Source organism: Lampetra planeri, chromosome 28, assembly GCF_965212315.1.
Source record: "Lampetra planeri chromosome 28, kcLamPlan1.2.h2, whole genome shotgun sequence".
In the NCBI taxonomy this organism is placed as follows: domain Eukaryota; kingdom Metazoa; phylum Chordata; class Hyperoartia; order Petromyzontiformes; family Petromyzontidae; genus Lampetra; species Lampetra planeri.
In genome coordinates, this window is record NC_136134.1 from 2,862,965 (window position 1) to 2,885,153 (window position 22,189).

Genomic DNA, 22,189 nt, shown 5'->3' on the forward strand with positions numbered 1-22,189 from the left:
ATTAAATAAATTAACGTTTTTAAAGTAGGATATTTATTTTGTCTATTTGTATGTTTAGTTATGCGGATTTCATATATTTAACGACATTTTAAACACGACAAAAAACACAACACCGACAAACGTAAAGTCATACAAAATGTAAAACATACTCTATTTTAAATAATAATGATGGTTCGTGATTATCCGGCGTTTTTGAAAATCGAGCGCCCCCCCAACCCGAAGCCACCGGATCATCGATCATCTACAGCAGTGGTTCTTCTCAACCTGGGGTGCACGCGCCCCTTAAGGGGTGCGAGATGTCCTTTCTGGGGTTGCGAAACATGGCCAGATTTTTTGTTTGAAGGTAGCTCATCGAAAAACACAAACTTAGCACGGGCACGTAAGCACTCACACTTTGTTTCATCAAACCCTTTGTATGTGTAATGTAGTAACTCGGCGGGAGACGACTTCACGGGTAACACACTCTTTATTTTATCAAACTCGTTTACAGGTGACTAACACCTACTTTGTATCTCGGGTGACAACCACCCACTTAGCTACTTGGCGACTAACGCCCACTGAGCTACTCGGATGACCAACATCCACTTAGTACTCGGGTGACAAACACCCACTTGGCTACTTGGCGACTAACGCCCACTGAGCTACTCGGATGACCAACATCCACTTAGCTACTCGGCGACTAACGCCACTGAGCTACTCGGATGACCAACATCCACTTAGTACTCGGGTGACAAACACCCACTTAGCTACTTGGCGACTAACGCCCACTGAGCTACTCGGATGACCAACATCCACTTAGCTACTCGGCGACTAACGCCACTGAGCTACTCGGATGACCAACATCCACTTAGCTACTCGGCGACTAACGCCACTGAGCTACTCGGATGACCAACATCCACTTAGCTACTCGGCGACTAACGCCACTGAGCTACTCGGGGCACTAGGTCTTCAGCTCCGTCTTCGGGTCTTCAACTGGGTAACTCTCCCCGAGTGCTCTCGCGCGTCCCCCTTTATACCCCACCTGCGGACGTCGCTGCGAGCACCCACTTATTCGACCAATCGCCGGGCGCTGGCTACGATCCTCTTTTCCCACATCTCATCGTGCCTCACCACTCACGCCGCGCCGCCCCGTCATCTGTCACTCCCGGCGCGCGCGTCCACACCACGCCCACAACGCGTGCCCAACCCCGCACCCCGCGCCGCCCCGTGATCCATCACTGTCACAGTCGGCGCACGTCAATACCACCACTACATCACCCCCTACCACATAGCTCGCAGCCGCCCCGGCTGCTATAAAAATATACAAACCCCCCTGTGTGCCCCGTAACACAACACAACAACAAGAACAACAACTAAGCTAACAACACAACACGACGCGAACACTACCATCCGCAACCCTCAACCAATGCCACCGCGACAATAGAACAATATATACAAACCGGCGAGTGACAATAGCAATGTGTATGCAAAAAAAAGAAAATAAATGGAAATTTTTTTTTTCTTTCGACTCGTGCAGTGTCCCCTTTTCTTCCGAGCGTCCCTACAACGGGACATTACCCCGGCAGAGGGGAACACCGGGCAAGCTCGGTGTAGAGCAAAAAAACGTCTTCATGAAAATTGTTGAGACCTAGCCCGAGTCCGCCTTGCCGGTCCGTCGTACGGCACCAGACGCGGTTGAACGTCCGGTGGTGCCGGCGGTTCAGGAAGACATCGGCCAGGCATCGAGGACTCGTGCGTGCCCCGGGGTTCAGGCTCTCGACGGTCAGCAGCCGTCAAGCCCGAGGCACCGGGTTTTGTTGGGATGACTTGTGGCCCTGGTCGTCGTCCCGACGTGGTCCTGCGGCGCGCTGACGCGGGGCCCGGCACCCGGCTGCGACGTGACCCCGAAGGCCGCAGTTGTAGCAGACGACGGACGTCGTAGGTTTCGGTTGCTCCAGCTTGCGGGGCGAACGTGTGGGCGAACGACCTCCCGTTCTCCACTCCCCCGGACGCGATGCAGCGAAGGCCTGCTCCTGCACCGCAGCTGGCTGAGGTTCGGCGATCGTGGCGGCCAGTGCCGCGTTCCCCGGCCATTTGCAGACGACCCCCGGCTTGCGTTTGAGGACCTCGTACGCGTGAATGCTCGTGGCGATCGCCAGGGAGCAGATATCCATCTCGTCTGCCACGTTGATGGGGACCCCCAACTCGTGGGCCAACACCAGCAGCTGCTCCGTCACCATGGCGTCCTTCCCCTCCTTATCCATGCGGGGAAAAGCTGCGTCCGCCAAGGCGAGTAGTGCCGTGCGGTAGGCTAGCGTCGTTTCCCCAGCCACCTTCCGCCGATCGTAGAACTGGTGGCGACACGTGGAGGGCGGCCCGAACACCTTCGCCATCAGGTGTAGTGCGGCCTGGAGCGTAGAGCGGGACGACCTTGCAGCAGATGTGAAGGCTGCAAGCGCGTCGTCGTCAAGCATCGCTGGCAACGCACGCAGGGCAGTGGTGTCGGACCACCCCGACATCTCCTGATGAGCGAGGAACCTTCGTTGAAAGGCTCCCCAGTCGCCCCCATCCGCCTTGAACGCCGACAGCGCGGGCAATCTTTGCTGGAGGACCCGATCGTCGTCGACGTCGGAAAGATTTTCCCGCGCTCCGCTGGAGTTGTATAAAATGTCGGCTCGGTTGTCAGGCGCAAAATGGAGGGCTCCGGCGCGCGCTGATGACGTGGGCTGCGCTGCGCGGAGGTGTCCGGCCACGTGGCGTCCGTCTTTCCCGCCAATCGGTGGCGGCCCCCCAAAAACGGCGGCAACTTCCAGACTTTTGGCGCGAAGCGCCTTTTGGCGGGAATCCTCCAACGTCGCTTCCTCCACGACCCCCGCAGCCGTTTTTCCGCTCGCCGGAACGGAGATGTCGGCCAAGACAGCGGCGGCGGCGAGTAGCAACTCCGCCAACCGGGAGTGCGCGTCCTGGAGGCTGGTGTCGGAGGCAAGCGGAGCGTCGGCCATCACCGCGAAGTGCTGCATCGGCGGCAACTCCTCGTCCTCTACTCCCGAGGTCGGTGTCCCCGGTACGCCGTCGTCATCCCGACCTCGCTCGTGGGTACGGGTAGTCTTCCTTGTGTCCATACTTCTTGAAGACAGGTTTACTTCTGACGCCAGTTGTAATGTAGTAACTCGGCGGGAGACGACTTCACGGGTAACACACTCTTTATTTTATCAAACTCGTTTACAGGTGACTAACACCTACTTTGTATCTCGGGTGACAACCACCCACTTAGCTACTTGGCGACTAACGCCCACTGAGCTACTCGGATGACCAACATCCACTTAGTACTCGGGTGACAAACACCCACTTGGCTACTTGGCGACTAACGCCCACTGAGCTACTCGGATGACCAACATCCACTTAGCTACTCGGCGACTAACGCCACTGAGCTACTCGGATGACCAACATCCACTTAGTACTCGGGTGACAAACACCCACTTAGCTACTTGGCGACTAACGCCCACTGAGCTACTCGGATGACCAACATCCACTTAGCTACTCGGCGACTAACGCCACTGAGCTACTCGGATGACCAACATCCACTTAGCTACTCGGCGACTAACGCCACTGAGCTACTCGGATGACCAACATCCACTTAGCTACTCGGCGACTAACGCCACTGAGCTACTCGGGGCACTAGGTCTTCAGCTCCGTCTTCGGGTCTTCAACTGGGTAACTCTCCCCGAGTGCTCTCGCGCGTCCCCCTTTATACCCCACCTGCGGACGTCGCTGCGAGCACCCACTTATTCGACCAATCGCCGGGCGCTGGCTACGATCCTCTTTTCCCACATCTCATCGTGCCTCACCACTCACGCCGCGCCGCCCCGTCATCTGTCACTCCCGGCGCGCGCGTCCACACCACGCCCACAACGCGTGCCCAACCCCGCACCCCGCGCCGCCCCGTGATCCATCACTGTCACAGTCGGCGCACGTCAATACCACCACTACATCTGTATAAACATTATACATTGAAAACCTAAGGTGTTGCAAGGGTTGCAGGTCTCTCCTGTTTTTATTGCAGCATGCATGATGAGTAACACACGGTGGCGCGCTTGTACAAAGAAGCACGAGGTGATTGCCCAATGGCACCTCAAATAATTTGTTTATGACGCTGCTGCTGCTCGCAGTGATGCACTCAGCACAATGAACAACAACAACAAAAATCAACACGTACGTCAAAATAACGCTGTGTTAAAATGAACAAAAATATTTAATGGGTCACGTTTCGGGCAATGGACCTTCTGCATAGCACATATTTACGTACCATAGCCTGAAATTTATATTTAATTCTTAATGGTACCACAGTATGCCGAAATATATTTTCTCAACGTATATACTGTAATAAAACAGAATCCAGTGACAATTGAAATAACTACTTAATTCTCAACACCATGAGCCATATTGATAATCATTTATGGGACCATTCTACAACATTATCATCAGCCACGATCAATCCACTGATATATGAAGGCCTCCCCAAGTCATCATCGTCTCTCACAGTTGTTTGGTGTATTAATCCACCGAGCATCCGCACACAAGCTTATTTATTGTATTACATTAATGAATAAATAAATATCGAGTATGACAGTAGGCACGATGAGATAGTGTTAGTTCGTCTGTACAGTAATAACAAAAACTCAACACACTCGTCAACAACACTGCCTGAAAATAAAGAAATATATAATCGTCGACGTTTCGGGCAATGGTCCTTGTTCAGGTTGCGAGTCGTCCTGCCGAAAGTTATACCAAAGTTACAGTGAACAACAGCAACAATTCGAGGGGTTGCGATGGGATTCTGGTGAAGGGAGCGGAGGGAGACGTGGGAATTCAGTCGAGGGTGACAGGCGCTGACGACGATGCGAGCGAGATGGTTTGGCATCCATTGCAGCTCATTGGGGTTACTCGGTGGAGATTGGGCACAGGATCGGTGTCGCAAATAGTCGAGGTGAGTCCTGGGTATGCTGCTGCAGACAAGAGTATCGGCGATGTCGGTGGAGATGCGCGGGTGTAAATGACGGAGTGCACTGAGGAAGGCAGTTTGCGGGATCTGATTATGTGGTTGGTGTCGCTGTCAAAGGATAAGGTGGAGTTGAGAGTGAAGCTAAGGAGCTTGATGCGGTTGGAGACGTGGATCGCGGAGCCAGCGATTAATATGCTGGAAGGGAGCGCGGACACGGTGAGACCTGCTCGCTGCCTGGTGCCGATCAGGATGATTTGGGATTTGGAAGCGTTCACAACCACTGCTTTTGGGTGGCGGTGCACTCCGGTAGCCCCCACAAATCCAGAAGACGTCGGTGGAATTAACAGAGTTGAAGAGTAGGGCATTGTCTGCGAAGGATTGGGCTCAATGAGGCGGCAAACAGGAGAGGTGTAGGCTGCACACAGCAGGTGGCTGAGGACAGAACCCTAAGTGATCCCCACATTAATTATAGATTTGAAGCTTTCGTGACTGCAAGGATTCATATTCTTAGGTTTGTTCGATAAAGTCACATAGGTAAAAAAATTAAAATTAATAAAAGTAAAATAAAAATAAAATAAAAAATCACGACGTTTCGGAGGCAGGACGGAAGCTTGTGTTGCCTCCGAAACGTCGTGATTTTTATTTTATTTTTATTTTACTTTTATTAATTTAAATTTTATGCCTACGTGACTTTACCGAAAAAAACCTAAGAATATGATCCCCACATGAGTGCTTGGTTTCAGGAAGGTCCTGCCGGATGCTGCGTGTATCCCATTCGAGACAATTTGCAGGTGATTTCTCAGGTTTGGGATATTTGGTCAATACCAGTTATTAGATTATTGGGTTTCTTAAGCGATGGAAGATAACCGCAGAACTCAGCGTAAATCCACGTCGAACGAGGGGGAGAGCATTCAAACTGCACACAAAATGCGATCAAATTTATTGCGATTCATATAAATAATATAAATATCAAATCCCTAACGCTCAACACAAATCCCTAACGCTCAACACCAAAGTACAGGTGTCCCGGTCCTGTGTCCTTAGCACCCTCCTCTATGTTTCCGAGTCCTGGACAACATACGCCCATCAAGAACATCGACTAAACACATTCCACCTCTGCGGTCTCAGGCGCATACTCGGTATCAGATGGCAAGATCGCATTCCCAACACCTCAGTCCTCGACATGGCCAACATTCCCAGCATATACTTTCTACTCAGTCATAGTCGCCTGACATGGTTTGGACACGTGCGCCGCATGCAGGATGGCAGAATACCCAAGGATGTCTTGTACGACGAGTTGGCATCAGGCACACGGGCCACTGGTCGCCCAGTCCTGCGCTTCAAAGATACCTGCAAACAGGACATGAAGAGCGCGCCATCAACCCAGGTGACTGGGAGCAAACTGCGGGCGACCGACTCAGCTGTTAGCAAGCTGTGAAAACAGGCCTCAGGAGAGGGGAGGAGAAAAGACACTGCTTGGCAGACCAAGAGGGAGCGACGTAAGAAAAAGCAACAAATACCTCTGGAGCTGCCACCGCATTCATTTGCAATTGCTGTGGCAAGGATTGTCACTCAAGGATTGGCCTACTAAGCCATTCTAGGCGCTGCAAAATCTACAGCGAACCTCGTAAGGCACAATATAATTGTTTCTCGAAACACACAGGCCTAATGTATTGTATTGTAATATGAATAGATTGGTTTTTTTTGCAAGGGAGAGCTGAGGTGCAAATCATGTGTCATAAAGATTGTCCCGATTTGGAAATTAACAGCATTCTTAACGCCGAGTGTGAAAATAAAATATTTCTAAAACAAAGAATAGCATGTACAAAATCAACCCTGCTGCAACATGCCTCCGTGACCTCACTCAATATAATTTCTGAGTTAATTGTTCTCATTACCATCATCGGTGTCAGCAGCAGCAGACATCCATTCTAATTCAATGCAGGATTTTCCATAAGAATTTTGGAACTGACATTAATCTTTAACGTAAATGTTGCTTTGAATTTTTTTTTAAATGAATATCACTGAACCATTATATATAACAGGATATTTTAACATGGTGAATATTGATAGCTATTTATTTAACATACGTAATTTATAAAACGGGCATGTATATTCATGCATCGGACGCAATGTTCAATCGATAACTCGGAGGCACGGAACCATAGCTGAACAGGTGAGAGCCTTAACAGGTGAGAACCTTGAGCTGTCGCTTGAAGGTGGACGGTGCTTTGATGCTGCATAAGTGGAGTGAGAGAGAGTTCTAGATGCTTGGTGCATCGATGGAGAAATTCTGCTCAGCCAAGGCATTCCTGGTTCTGGGTACGATGAGCATGTTATTCGGTGTTACTTCATAGGATGCGTAAATTCGCTGTGGTAATTGCGGTAGAGGGGTATAATGGGAGTTCTTGTAAGGTAACTCGGTGGCACAGGATAGCCATTTTGTACTGTTTCCTGGATGTGATGGGAAGCCAGTGCAATGTTTTTTTGTTGTTGCATATTGATGGAAGATATATGACCACACCTAAAGACATATGACGACACCACGAGACAGACTGTTTTGAAACCGCTGTAGTTTGTTGAGGTGTTTGCCCAAAATCCAAGTAAGGATGGCGTTGCATAAATCAAGGTGAGAGTCAAGAAGTCTGGAAGCTCGACTGTGGCTAGTGGCTGTAGTCAGAATTGGGCGGATGTGCCATTAGGCCCTGGGATGGTGATTATATGTCTGTATTATGCTGAGCACGTGATTGTCAATTGAGAATGTGGAGTCTAAGGTGATACCACGGATTTTCAGATGATTTGAAAGACTGATCATGGAGCCAGCGTGAAGTAGATTTTAGGGAGTGACGCTGTGAAAATAGCTACTAGACTTATTGTGGTGATTCGGTAACACTATTATATCGTACCGTGTAATGTCGAGGTATGGATACGAAAAGCACGCAAAAAAATCACAACATACATATAAACAAATGACGTTGAAAACTCGTAAGATATTTCACCCGTGGTGCAGTATTTACGTCACAGTTAGCAACTAAGAGGATATACAATGATAAGGAACTGGTGTAACAGTGTTGTATAACTTAGCTAAATATTAGATCCCGCGCTGGGTGGCACTCAAATGATCTTCCAGATCACCACCCACAGCGTCATTTGAAATTCAATGCACTTTGGCACATGTAGTAAAAATAACATCGTCTTCATATATTGTCGGTCAGAAAATGACGTCAATGACTGAGTATGTAGGAAATCATTGTCCATTTTTTTTCTACGACTTGCAACATCGTCATCATCATCAGCTATGATCTATCCACTGCAGGATGAATGAATGGTACTCACTGCACTCTACGATGTGTTTGTTGGGAAACTAACTGTAACATGTTTATGTTATCCATAATAGAGGTTTTTTGGGGGGTTTAGATCGCGTAAATATAAATGTATCGTTAGACCCGCCACCACCCCAACACAGCCAATTAGTAACGTTTGTCACGTCAACAACACATACCAATTCATTGAGGCTGGTTGTAAATTACCAGCGAAACGTCGTATTCGGATTGTAAATGTTGTGAGTTTAGTCTCCAAGACACCGGAGTGCTAACCTAGTAACGAATTGTCATGTTTGTTTACGTGACAACCCTTACTAATTGTCTGTGTCGTGTGGTGGTGGGTTTAATGACACATTTATTTGTACGTGATCTAACCCAAAACACCTCTATTATCGATAATATTGGTCGCGAAAACATGCCACTGTATGTTAAGGTATTTGTGTGAACTTTAAATATGAATATAGTTACACAGCACAAAATATAAGCAACTAAAATATACTACGAATTTTTCCATTTAAAGCTTTCGTGACTGCAGGGATTCATATTATTGGTTCTTTCGGTAAAGTCACATAGAAGGGAAATTATAAAATAATAAAAATTAAACATAATAAAATAAAACTCTCACGACGTTTCGGCCACAACACAAGCAGCCATCCTCAGAGCTGTCGGAAAGACAGCGTCCCAATGTCTTTCCGACAGCTTTGCTCTTCACCTGAAGACGGCTGCTTGTGTTGTGGCCGAAACGTCATGATAATTTTATACTACGAATGTATAGATTAAGTACTGGAGCTAATTTTATGCATGCTGGCTGGTTGGTATCGTGGTTAGGGGCTGTTGACTCGCATTTTGAAATTTGTGCGTTCAAAGACGAAGTCCGGGGGTAGACTCAGCCAATTATGGCTGTTGTATAAATCGAGTACCACTTTGTTTAACGTCACCGGTGGTGAACCTATAGAGGGAGTAGTCCACACCATGACAATTGTATTTTCGCCACTGCCGGCTTGTTCGGCCATCAATAGACCTCCAAACAAGCGTGCAGAATCCTACACTCCACAGAAGCGTTTCATAGTATCCCCACCAAGACGTTACACTCTGTTAGGTGGGATATGCTCCATCTACCAACATGTAAATAACACCTTGTTTTATAAGCCCATTGGGCAGGTTAATGGCTCAAACTTCCCAGTCTATAATGTCCGACCCGGAGCTCGCTCGATCGTTCGTTTCTCAATCCGCTTGTCTAGTTGAGGGTCGCGGCAGCAGCGTGTTTAGTAGGGAAATCCAGACCTCCGTTTCTTCTTCATTCTGTTTCATCCTTCCTTCTTTCCTGTTCTTCCTCTTGGCTTCTGTCCCAATACTATTCCCTTCCAGAACGTGCTTCAAGCTTTCGTCTCTGAGAATGTTTCCAACGACACAAAATTTGCTTCTTATTTTGGGAGGTACACCGTTAGTGGGTGGACGATCCTGCATATCGCGAGTGCTATGTGGTCAGCAGACGTACAGCTGGATTTACAATTTAGACATCGATTTGACGTTGTTATCTATTCGCTTGCCATATGAAAGGGAGACAGCAGACATTCGGTTTAGGTTGCATTTACACAATTTTGGATAGCAGAGACTCATTACAGTAATGCGTACTGTACACATTATTTTATGCGCGAATTAAAATGTTTTCTTTTCACTCTGTTGATGTGGCTCTCGACATAGCGGAAGTGTGTATGGCAATATAATAAACAAATCGACCTCTGCTTCATAACAAAACAAATTTGAGTTCGATCGCGTAAGTAGAAATGTATCGTTAACCCGTCACCACCCGACACAACCAAAAGTAAGGTTCGTCACTTAAACAACACGTGCCAATTAGTTACTACTTCAGCCCACCGCAGTGTTGGAGAGTAAATCCACAACATTCACAATTTGAGTACGCTGGTAATTACATTCGCTGGTAATTACATCCAGCATCATCGGGTGAAAAAAAAAACTGATTATGAATCATATTGGTCGCGAAAGCCTATGTGTCAAACAGACCTTTGCTTCGGATGTCTTCATAAAAGTTACATCTTTTTGGTCTGTTGGCGTATTGCCCTCACGGATTTACATTAACCGACACTTCAAATACACTCTGGGCCATATTCTTTGGGTCTTTCGGTAAAGTCACATAGAACAAAAATAACTTTACCGAAAGACCCAAAGAATATTAATTCCTGCAGTCACGAAAGCTTTGAGTCAAGATCGTTAACATTATACGGTACTTTAAAACTTATTAACAGAATTTGAAGGTTGTTCTCACTGACGTAGTTTCAGCCCGTTGGATGTTATATTGCACATTCCTTTACCGATATAGAATTCGTTTACAGCTAAAACTGTAAAATTCTGCGGGCCTCATAACTTTTTTAAAAATATGCAAGGGCTATCTTTAGCACTTATTGTGTTCTGTTTAGAGTCAAGACAAGTTTTTTTCAAACTAGGTTCCTGACCTTCTTGTACATCTTTTTGCATGTCTTAAACGGCTGTTCAAGATTTTTTGATCTCCACAGTTAAATCAACATGGATTTGGGAGCTTTTCTCTTTGTTTTCATACTGAGAAGGGCAGTTGTTACTTATTTCAATGCACCATCTTGAAGAAGTACAATTATTTCCTAGGGCATGTGATTTTTTCCCTGTATTAAGATCTTGATATAATTCCTCCACTATTTCGATCCTTATCTCTTATTTATACATTGTGTGGTTTTACCCTCTCTTGGAACTAGCATTCGTCATTTTCCAATTACCAATGTCCTTTTAGCCGCTTTTATTTTCCCATAGTTTATCACGACGTCTTCAATTACTGTGTTGTTGAGTTCTCCAATTTCGGTTGTCAATATTTTCCCAAAGTTTGAAACACGTGGGCGATTGTAATTCACTTTGCCACATACATGCTGATTTGTTACGTTCAAGTCAGACTATCATCTTTTCATAATAATCTATATTTTTATTCACATAATGTAATTGAGGGCTTACCACATGGATCAGTGCTGTTTCCGATCCTGTTTAATATCTTCACCAGCAGTTGCTGAAGATGTCATCCCGCAAAATTGTCTGTGAAGACGACATAGCAATGGCTACTCAGGGCATAAGCCTGACGTCCATTCGCGACACACTCACGGAAGACTTGTCTATTAGATCGAAGGCTCACATTGAAAAAGCACGTTGAAAACGTGTGCGAAAAAACTCAAATCATAGGGGCTCTGATTCGAAACCTGGCCAGTACAACATGAGGAACCCGCCACCAAAACTCTACGTACGGCCGCCCTCCCTCGTGTATTCTCCAGGAGGGTCCTGCATTAGGATATTTGGCCAATTCCTTTTTGCGGAGCATCCAGAGAATAGCCATGCATATGAGAGAAAAACAAAGAGTTGTGAGCGTATAACAATTAAGGAATCCACGTGTATTAAATCAAGCAATACCACACAACGTGTCTGGAATGGTGACCGCGTGCACGATGCAAATGTATTCACTTTTTTTGGTCAAAGTGAGAACTTGAATATGCAAGGCCATAACCTCTCCCTGACTAACCAAAGTATCTGCAAAAACAAATTTGAGCTTTTTAAAAGTTGTTTTCTGCAATTGATGTATAAAAAAATACTGTTTTTGAAAGCAAAGTCTAATTCAACGACAACTTTATCTTGCATATAGCAAACAAAATAAGCAGTTGAGTTTATCCTATTTATTTGGTTGTTTTTGTCCATAGTGGATTTAGCAGTGACCCAAGTGGTTATCTGACATGATTGTTGTTTTCATTCTCTTCCAAGTCAACTTGGTCTGCTTATCGTGCAAAGAGATAACGTGCCCCTTCGTAAATCCCCTTATCAGGTATTGCTTTGTGGTATACATCTGTTGTCATGACCGTCAACTTTTCTGCATGTCAAAAAAGGTTACCACTGGAGTTAATCATGGTTTTTTGACCAAATCGTTACTATTAATTTGTTCTAGAATACGTGTTCAACATACCACTTTTCAGTTAATATGGCTGAACACATTAGAAATAACGTAACACTGTGTGCAGTCTTTCACCTTGAGAAGGTGCCATTACGTAGTTTCAATATTTTAAAAGAGATCGCGCAATTTTGAACTCCACAAATGGTCCTTATTTAGGTTGTTACTTAGTCTCTGCATGATTCTATATATCAGCGGATTGAGACTTATGTAATGGAATTGCAGTTGACCACCGTTGAAGTATTGCTTGACACATTGATCAGGCAACTGAACGAAGTAAGCTACCTGTTTAAAATATAGTGGTTCACAAAAAAAACAATTTAATAATGCGATTTATATGATGACAATTAGAAGAATACTATGCAAAATAAATTTTTGAGGCTTTTGACATGTTCTTGGTTCTTTCGGTAAAGTCACGTAGAAGGGAAGTAATAAAAGAATAAAAATAAAACACAATAAAATAATTCTCACGACGTTTCGGCCACAACGCAAGCAGCCGTCTTCAGGTGAAAACCAGGTCCGTCGAGGCGACAGAGTTTGAATGAAACAGCACACGAGCTTGGAGCATATATATAAGCTGTGCGCCTAGACAAAGGAATTTGCATATCAAGTGGAATTTAGCATATTTATGGGAAATGCAGGAATGTGATTAGTACTACATATGCATGTGCATTATGCAGGATTAACAGCATCAAAGGGAGCTGCACTTGCTGCTGCAATTGCTGCTGCTGCTGCAGATGCTGCTGCTGATGCAGTTGCTGCTGCTGCAGTTACTGCTGCTGCTGCAGCAGCTGCTGCTGCAGTTACTGCTGCTGCAGTTGCTGCTGCTGCCGCAGTTGCTGCTGCTGCAGATACTGTCTTATCCATTTTAATATAACACCATGTATCATTCTACCCACCCCAACGTGCATCACACTGCTGCACATCTACTATACAATTACGACACCATACATCATTCTGCACACTGCACCAAGCACACAAATGCCAAACACTGCCACTATACACCAGAGGTGGGACAAAGTCATTGTTATGCAAGTCCAAGTCGAGTCGCAAGTCATCAAATTCATGACTCGAGTCTGACTCGAGTCCAAGTCACATGACTCGAGTCCACATCTCATAGGTGGGACAAAGTCATTGTTATGCAAGTCCAAGTCGAGTCGCAAGTTATCAAATTCATGACTCGAGTCTGACTCGAGTCCAAGTCACATGACTCGAGTCCACACCTCTGCTATACACTGTACCATTGTACCGTCGTGTCAGTGGGTGAGTGGTGACGGAAACTTGCAGCGGAGCAAATAATCCATTCCCTGTGGAGAATACAATGCCAGTGAGTGGAACGCGGTCTGAAAGTCACCATAAACGTGAACACAATCAGTTAAGATCCGAAATGGTTTATTACGTCCTTCCAATGATTGCTAAGCCAGAATCCATCTTCACGGTTGAAATTGTCTCTGTGTTTGTATATGTGGATCGCCTCATGAACGAATCTCTCATGATAGCCAGATGGCTTGCAGAGAACATCTGTCTTGGAGAAGTCAATGTCATGTGAGCCCACTGAATTGTAACAGTGATCTGCCACGGCCGAGGTGTTTGTCCTACCGTGTTTCAGGTCTGCTTTATGTTCACGGATGCGGTCCGAGACATGTGGTTTGGTTTCTCCAATGTAACTGCTACCACAGAGGCATATGTAGTACTAATCACATTCCTGCATTTCCCAATCCTGCATAATGCACATGCATATGTAGTACTAATCACATTCCTGCATTTCCCATAAATATGCTAAATTCCACTTGATATGCAAATTCCTTTGTCTAGGCGCCCAGCTTTTATATATGCTCCAAGCTCGTGTGCTGTTTCATTCAGACTCTGTCGCCTCGACGGACCTGGTTTTCACCTGAAGACGGCTGCTTGCGTTGTGGCCGAAACGTCGTGAGAATTATTGTATTGTGTTTTATTTTTATTCTTTTATTACTTCCCTTCTACGTGACTTTACCGAAAGAACCAAGAAGATGAATCCCTGCAGTCACAAAAGCTTTAAATCGCTTTTGACATGACTTGATTTTTCTCCAATTGTCCACACTACAGCTTAATTAACCAATACTTTTTGAAGTTGTTTTTGTTGACACCAATATATCACTGGACTGATGATATGTAGCGAGAAGGATAGGGAGGGTGTGGTTAACTTTAAAGCTGCTTAAAAAGCCACAGAGCTGACGTTTACTGCAATAATATGTGCTCATTTTAACATCGTGTTAACCGGTGCCAAGCCACTTGTGGATGGAAAAATACAAGCAGCAAAGAGTCAATACAAAAACAGACGTGTGCATGGTACAAAGAGAGTGATGTGAGGTTGATTAAACAAACCACCACAATCGCTAGATAAAGACAGTGACAGGTGGCGGCATGGTGAGAGATGCTCGCTGTGGGTTCCTTGCCGTGAAAAGTCGGGGTGGGGGGGGGGGACTGCTGGGGGCTACCATCGCCAGTAACATCCAGCTGAAGAGATGCCATGGGTATCAGCCATTGGCAGAGTTTGACTTCTATATTTGGGGGAGGAGGGGGGGGGGGTGGCAGGGGTTCGCTTTATCCCTCACATTAGGAATCGCGGCTGCAAAATTTATATTTATTTATTTTATCTTTATTGTCAACGACTGAAAATATGTTTTTAAAGGTGTCCAGTTTGGGGGGGGGGGTCATTGGTCCCCCGTGCCCCCCCTCCAATCTCCAACCATGGTGTCAGCATTGTTAGAGATGATTTCAGTGCTTGTCTGCTTTTCTAGCTGGGGACGGTGGAGGTTGTCTGGTGGTCACGGGTGGCTTGAGGAAAGGATTGATGAAGGACATCATGGTGGTCGGGGAGTCCCTGTCGTTTCTGCCTGTCACAGCGCCAGTTACCTGTTTGCTGCTACTACCGAAGCTAAGTTTAAATGCACCCCAGGCACACACACCATGAGTCAGACAGGGGTCTCATAGTTTAGTGAGTATTCAGTAGGTGCTCTGTGTGGTGCTAGCGTAGGTGCTTAGCTCTGGGCAATGTGCGTGGGGAAATAACTCCTCTCGAGGGGAGAGTTCCCCTTGACATGTGAGGACCTCTTCACCGAATATTCATCGATGGGTTGTTGCGACCAGAGCAGTCAAGCTCACGGAACCTCATGGAGCATTGGGAACACAAACCGAGGCTATGCCACAGTTTTTTGGCTCCACCTAGGTTGTTCTAAGCCTGGCAGATCCTGTTTCCCGATGGTTGTCAAACGAAGACATCAACAACACCTTTCCTTGGTCCACCAAGGAAACAACAGTAGTGACATACGAATACACAATGATTTCGACGGTGTGGCTCGTGACCTACTCACTCTGCTCAACCATTTCGCAAAACTTCTAAAACAATATGAAGAAGACGTACATATAGACATGTTGGTGAATGCTTCTTATTGTCTTTTTTAAATCAATGACAAACAAGCGAATAGCCCGGACATTGCATCGTATTGTTTTTTCAAAAGTGACTGATCATGATGCTTTTCTACTACACTGCACAACCCAACATCCCGTTATTTTAGACTTGACAAGCCTTTTGGCCGTTACATTTACCTACTTCCCAACGGTCAATACCCTGATCTAGCTCTCGTGTCCTGCCAAGGAAGGGTGCTTTCTGTATTGTTCACTCACTGTGCAACGGCGGTTAGGGAGTGGGAGAGTGTGAACATTCGGATGGAGGGGATAAATAGTCTGACATGTGAACTGTCAGTTTCTTTGCTGAGCGAAGAGCGACAGTTAAACTTCTTTCACACCGTAGACAGCCAACCGTGCTAATCGGAGGTGCGGGGGAAGGATAACAAACTAAACGCATAGAGCAGTTCTAAAGAAATGTGTGATCAATGACTAACGCGGGAATAAGTAGGGTAAGGGTCTAGCTTAAGGTAAAAATAGTTTGTGAATAGGTAGTTTATCAGCCCTAATTTACACTGAATCTTTTGTCTTAAATCAAGCATTTAGTGCAAGGGATAGCTGGCCAAATATCCCCAAAAAATCCCCCGATAAATAATTAAGTGACAAAAAAGTGCTTGTGGTAAAAATAGAACAGGATTTATAATTATCCTACAGCCTATACCTATACAAAGGGGCAAAGTGAGTTTTGCTAAATATACTGGTACAGGACCCTCATGAAAAAAGTATTGAGACTCAGTAATGTCATCCTGGGTGAATACAGTAAGTGCCATATTTGGAGTTTGCATGTCCTCATCATCGTCACGTGGATTTTTCTCAGGGTCCTCTGGTTTTCCCTCCACGCTTAGAATCAACGTCACGCGTTTAGAGTATTTGGCTGCTATACATTTCAACGTGATAAGCCACTTCGTTGTGCTATCATTTGTATCCAGGTCGCTTCTGAAAAAGAGCTATGCAGCTCAGTGGGCCTTACCTGGTAAAATAAAAAGAGTTTATAGTTTATTACTGTGATTGAAAACCCTTTTATTGTATGAATCAGAGCAATTGATGCAGACATAGTAAAGGGTCTACCACAGTCAACACCAAAAATAAACTATGAACAATAAATCAGTGCTTCTGATGAAGATAATGAAATCTGGTAGGCACCTTTCGTAAACAATCTCTCCACCAATAATGAGTGGAGGAGTTGGGGGACTTTAAGCTCACAATGGCGATATAAACGCACGAACATCATATCATAATGTACTGCGTCATAGGTTATACTGTGTAACTGTCAGTTGTTTATTAGGGTTGGACAGGGTGTTGCTCGGCATGACGTCCACTTCACTCTATGTGCTGAAATAATTCAGTTTATGAAGAAGCTTCCAGCACCTTGTAGCGAAACAATGAACACCTTGTTGAATGACGCGCGGCACTTTGCTTTTTGTTTTGCGTTTGTTGTCCTTCTCCCGCACCTCCGATAAGCATGGTTGGCTATGTACGGTGCGAAAGGAGTTCGAAATTCTTACATGCATACGGTACAACCAGAAAACCACATTAGAGAACATTCCAGTGCTTACAGTTAACAATTCAAGGATTTAGCTTTAAGAATTCCACAAGCACAGGATGTGTCCTGTAATATCCTAGCCCCCAGCAGCAATACATTTCTACCAGACAAGTCTAAGAACAACATTGCTTGCCCTCGTGTCAATGAAATGGGAGTCACCTTTTTTCATAGGGTAGTAGAACAAGTACTAATATATAACGTGCAGCCAAGAAACATAGGTAGGGTAATTAATGTTAGTCATGATGTTTTTAAACAGGTATAACATTTCTCTCCTCTGACTAAAGACATGTGTGCTGATTTATGAGCAACTGTCATGCAACGGGGGGTCTGTCAAAAATAAAAACGAATAACCAAGAAGGATTTTGGTGTATATAATGAACGTAAAATAATCAAATACTTATTTTAAGATTCACCTTCACGTAAATGTATCTACATCTTCAGGTTTTTACACGATTATATGCAGAGTGCACATAAAGGCACCAACAATCCATTGTTAGAGAATTATATTAAACGGCAGTTTTAGCGAGTTGTATAAAAGCGCGCACACACACTTGGCAATATAAATGTTATTGTATTAGCCTCAGCCCTCTAAACCTCCACGTATCCTCTACAGTGTGAGTAACGTACATTGTATGGAGATTTTAGAGACCTTCAGGCATTTAAATGTGTGTTATGTTAAGAACAAATACTTTATCTCACTAAGAAGTCCATTGGCGTCAAGTCTCGCGAGTTCAGTGTCAATGGGACAGCTACACCCCGGTGTAGCAGGCTAAAATAACCCCTGCCCCGATTAAACTCGGGTATAGTTTGGCCCAGGCCAGAGTATACCCGGGGGGATAAAGTGTCCTTGGCTAAACTATACCCCCCGGGGGTTTAAACTAGACTGGGCCAGACCATACCCCTCCACGCGTATAAATGGAAGTAGGAATCTCAATTTGATCAATTGAAGCATTTTAGGGTTAGGGATAGGGTTAAGGTTAGCGTTAGGGATAGGGTTAGGGATAGGGTTAGGGTTATTATTAAAGTTTTCTGGTTGAAGCAATCAAAGTCTATGTGTTTACAGTTTTAAATAAAATGTTGGAAACATTTTGTAATTCATGTGTATATCGCTCAACACTATTACTATCATGGGGATATGATTTGGCCTAGAGGGGTATAATTTGGCCTAGGCCATAATATACCCCAGAGTATAAATTGGCCTCGGCCATAATATACCCGGGTATAATCTAGCCTAGGCCGTTTTAACCCCGGGTATACTACGGCCTGGGGGTATACTACGGCCTGTTACACCGGTTCACAGGAGGTCGTCACGTGAAGATCTGATGAGCAGTTGAAAAAGGCCATCACTTGCTGAATCTTTTGGCACGCCGTATTGTTTGAAAATGTTGAGGTATCCACCATACGGGATATGTTATCAACATTTAAACAAAGCAGTTCAAACTGCCCTATAATAATAATACATTACTGCCCTTTGCCATTCCACTGCTGGATGAAAGCATTCCCATATTGTGGCAGTGGCTTTACCACATTTCTCCATGCTGGTCAGTGCAGGTTGGTGATAGGCAAGCCGGAGGGCTGGTTTAAATATCACTCGTCCCTGATGTTAGCTGTGGCCTCGAATCAAACTTACGTCGCTGGGTTCACGGCAATATCTGCCGCTTTATTTATTTCACCGCTGCTCCACTCAAACCATGAAATTGTTATTATTTTACTAAATGTAATACCTCAATTGGTACCCTGTAAATAAAGCAACACATGAGCTTCCACTGATCTTAAGACAGTTTTGTTCCCAAGACTGTACCCCTGGTCCTTCTGTATCAGCAATGTAATGAGAGTTTAAACGTTCCAGGATTCACTTTTCTGCCTATGGAATGGCTTTGACTGTTCAGCGCCCAGTTTACTATTAATACAATACCTTACTTTATTAACACGGAGACATCTAACATGTGCCTGTGTATTAATGTCTGTCAAATAAATATTATGCTGAATATGTTACACTCAGAACCAAAGCTTCAAGTAAGACTCTGATGGGCAGAACTATTGAATAAATAAATATATATTTAAAAAGTTATTATTAACAATGACAAAAATATGTCAGTGTGTAAAATAACAAGGAGCATGACATCCAATTTAATATTAATAATCTTAACGATACACTTCACAGAACTTTTCAAGAATAATAAAACAAATTCGTAGCATGTGTATATTTCGTGAATTGGATGGAAAGAATATGAATGACCTCACAGTCATATTCTAGCCTGGGCAGACAAGAGCCTGGATAGGTGTGAACCTGAACGGATGAGGGCCTTGAGCGACTGTTTGAAGGTGGATGATGGTGCTCGGATGCAGCTTTTTGTGTGCCGTGGGAGAGAGTTCCAGATGGCTGCTGGTACAGCTACGCAAAAACGCTGCCCTGCCAGGATAGCCCTTGTTCTGGCTACAATAAGTTAGGTGATTAGATGTAACTCCGGAGGACACGGTGGTTTTGCCGTGGTCAGTGGAGTGAGAAGGGTGGAAAGGTATGGTGGGAGACCTTGCATGAGAGGTTGGTGGCACAGGATAACGATGTTATACTGTATCTTTGAGGTGATGGGAAGCCAGTGCGAGGTTTTTAAGCATAGCCATGAGAGCCATATGACTGGGGTCTATTGTTAAGGACATCACGAGACCGGTTGTTTGGGAGCCACTGTAGTTTGTTGAGGCTTTTCCTGAGGCGAAGTAAGGACGGTATTGCAATAATCAAGGTGGGAGTGCTAATTATTCTACAAGCCCAGAGTATTTGCAGTGGCTGTAGTCATCATTGGGTGTGGATGCGACATGAATCTCTGAGATGGTGATGACATATTTATTGTTGTTGAGCACTGGGTTGGTCGAGTGAGGATGCCTTTCTGCCCAAACCGAAAGTCCCAATTTCCAAAATTGGCAAGTGCTCATGTCTCGTCACATGACATGCTCAAACCCAAAGTGGTCATTGCCAACATTGAAAAGCGATCATGTCTGTCACATGACACGCTCGCTGCACACCTCACACCTTCCCTCCACCCCCCTCCCCCCCTCGTCTCCACAAGGGTTCCCTTGGCCTGTCAACACTGCCTCTCTTTCCTTATGCAGCAACGCGAGACAGAATTCCCCATCCCTGCAGTTCACATTGTTCATATAACGTACTGCCCCCATTGCACTCCTATTTCACCTGCCTCATATAAGGTCGTGTAAAAGCGTGGCCTCTTTAAATGGTAGCAACATCGCCAAAACATTTTTATCAACCCGAATTAACCTTGTTGGGATGATCACTGAATTCGCACCATCTGAAATTTACTCTCTGTACATATTTTCCTACGAGCAGGGAATAAAGCAGGTTTATTTCGGCCAATGTAAGAAACCTGTTTTTCACAGGCATGCCATAGCATACAATAATATATTGCGTTGAGTACTTCAATGTGCAAGTCCAAGCAAATTACGCATTTCATTATATTGCACATGTTGTTAAATGTGATGCACGTAGCAGCCTGAGACACTCAGCAACGATAGGTGTAGAGCCACCACTGTTCAAAGACTCACTTATGTGGTTGCTTTCAGCCAAGAGTTAAACAAGCTAAATATTGCACCAACGTAAATAAATCTAGTCACTAACGTCACAATGACGTCTTTTCACATCCTTGACCCTGTGACTGCACAATTGTCTACATTTATGAGCTTATTTTCAACCTTACCATTGCTAAATATATCAGCAGCTCAACTGTCATAGGCAACGCCTACAACAAGCTACGTTGGCATGTGTGCATAATATCTACTTAGATATAGTGGTTTTGCCGATATTAGCCTTGATATCCTGTCCATGAAAATCACAAACATGAGTGGTGACTAGATGCACCCTTGGCAGAGTCCAACACCCACAGTGAACGGCTTTGAATACGGACACAGGTCTCACTCCGGGAATAGAGGGATTGGATAACCCACAAAGTGGCACCGGTACAACATACTCCCCGCAGCACCTCCCACAAGACATTCTGGGGAACACCTTCATATGCCTTCTCCCAGTCTACAAAGCAGAGGTAGATTGGAGAAGCATATTCCCATGAGCTGGTCTATTGTTCCACGACCCTAACGAAAAACGTTTTGTTCCTTCTGAATCTGAGCCTCCTCTCCAGCACTCCGGCATAGGTTTTACCTGGGACGGTGAGGAGTGTGATTCCTCTGTAGTTGGAGAACACCCCTTTTTTTAAATGGGGACCACGACCCCAGTTGCCAATCTAGATGGTACTGTACCCGCCTTCCATGCAACATTGAAGAGACGTGTTAACCACGACACTCCTACACAGCACTTTCAACAACTCTGGGTGAATCTCGTCCACCCCAGCAGCTTTGCTGCTATGAAGGCCCTTGACTGCCGCAGCGCCTTCAGCAGCCATAATGTATCCGACTCCCCCATCCGTTTCCATGGCTACCTCCTGAAAGGAGGGCATGTCCACCGGGTTGAGGAGTTCCTCAAAGTGTTCCTTGCACCTCTCGACTACCTCCTTAGTTGAATTCAATGTTAAGCCACCCTTACCGAGAACAGCCTGGGCCACATCCCGTCGACCTGTCCTAAGGTATCGGATGGTTTTCCAGAACATCTTTGAGGCTGCCCGGTAGTCCCTCTCCATGGCTGCTACCGCTGCCACCCTCTTGGCAAGCCGGTACTTCTCAATTGAGAGACATTTTTCAATCGGGAGACGTTTTTCCGAGCATAGCTCGGAAAAAAGCCTCCTTCATCTTGGCAGTTTCCCTCACCACTGTTGTCCACCAGTGGGTCTTAGGGTTGCTGCCATGGCAGGCAACAACTACCTTCAAGCCACATGCTTTTCGCAATTGCATCAACAATCGAGGTCCTGAACATCATCCACTCGGACTCAATGTCCATGACCTCCCCTGGAGTGTAGGAT

The 22,189-nt window shown here is 45.4% G+C and overlaps 1 protein-coding gene across 1 annotated transcript in view; it reads left to right on the forward strand.

Annotated features, from left to right (window-relative positions):
- The first annotated feature begins 5,032 nt into the window (after positions 1 to 5,032).
- Positions 5,033 to 22,189, forward strand: part of LOC144728249 (uncharacterized) — a 37,550-nt gene continuing 20,393 nt past the window's right edge. Inside the window, exons 1-2 of the mRNA XM_078607556.1 lie at positions 5,033 to 5,197; positions 6,243 to 6,415. Of these exons, the coding sequence (XP_078463682.1) occupies positions 5,033 to 5,197; positions 6,243 to 6,415 (338 nt within the window). The remainder of the gene's footprint in view (positions 5,198 to 6,242; positions 6,416 to 22,189) is intronic.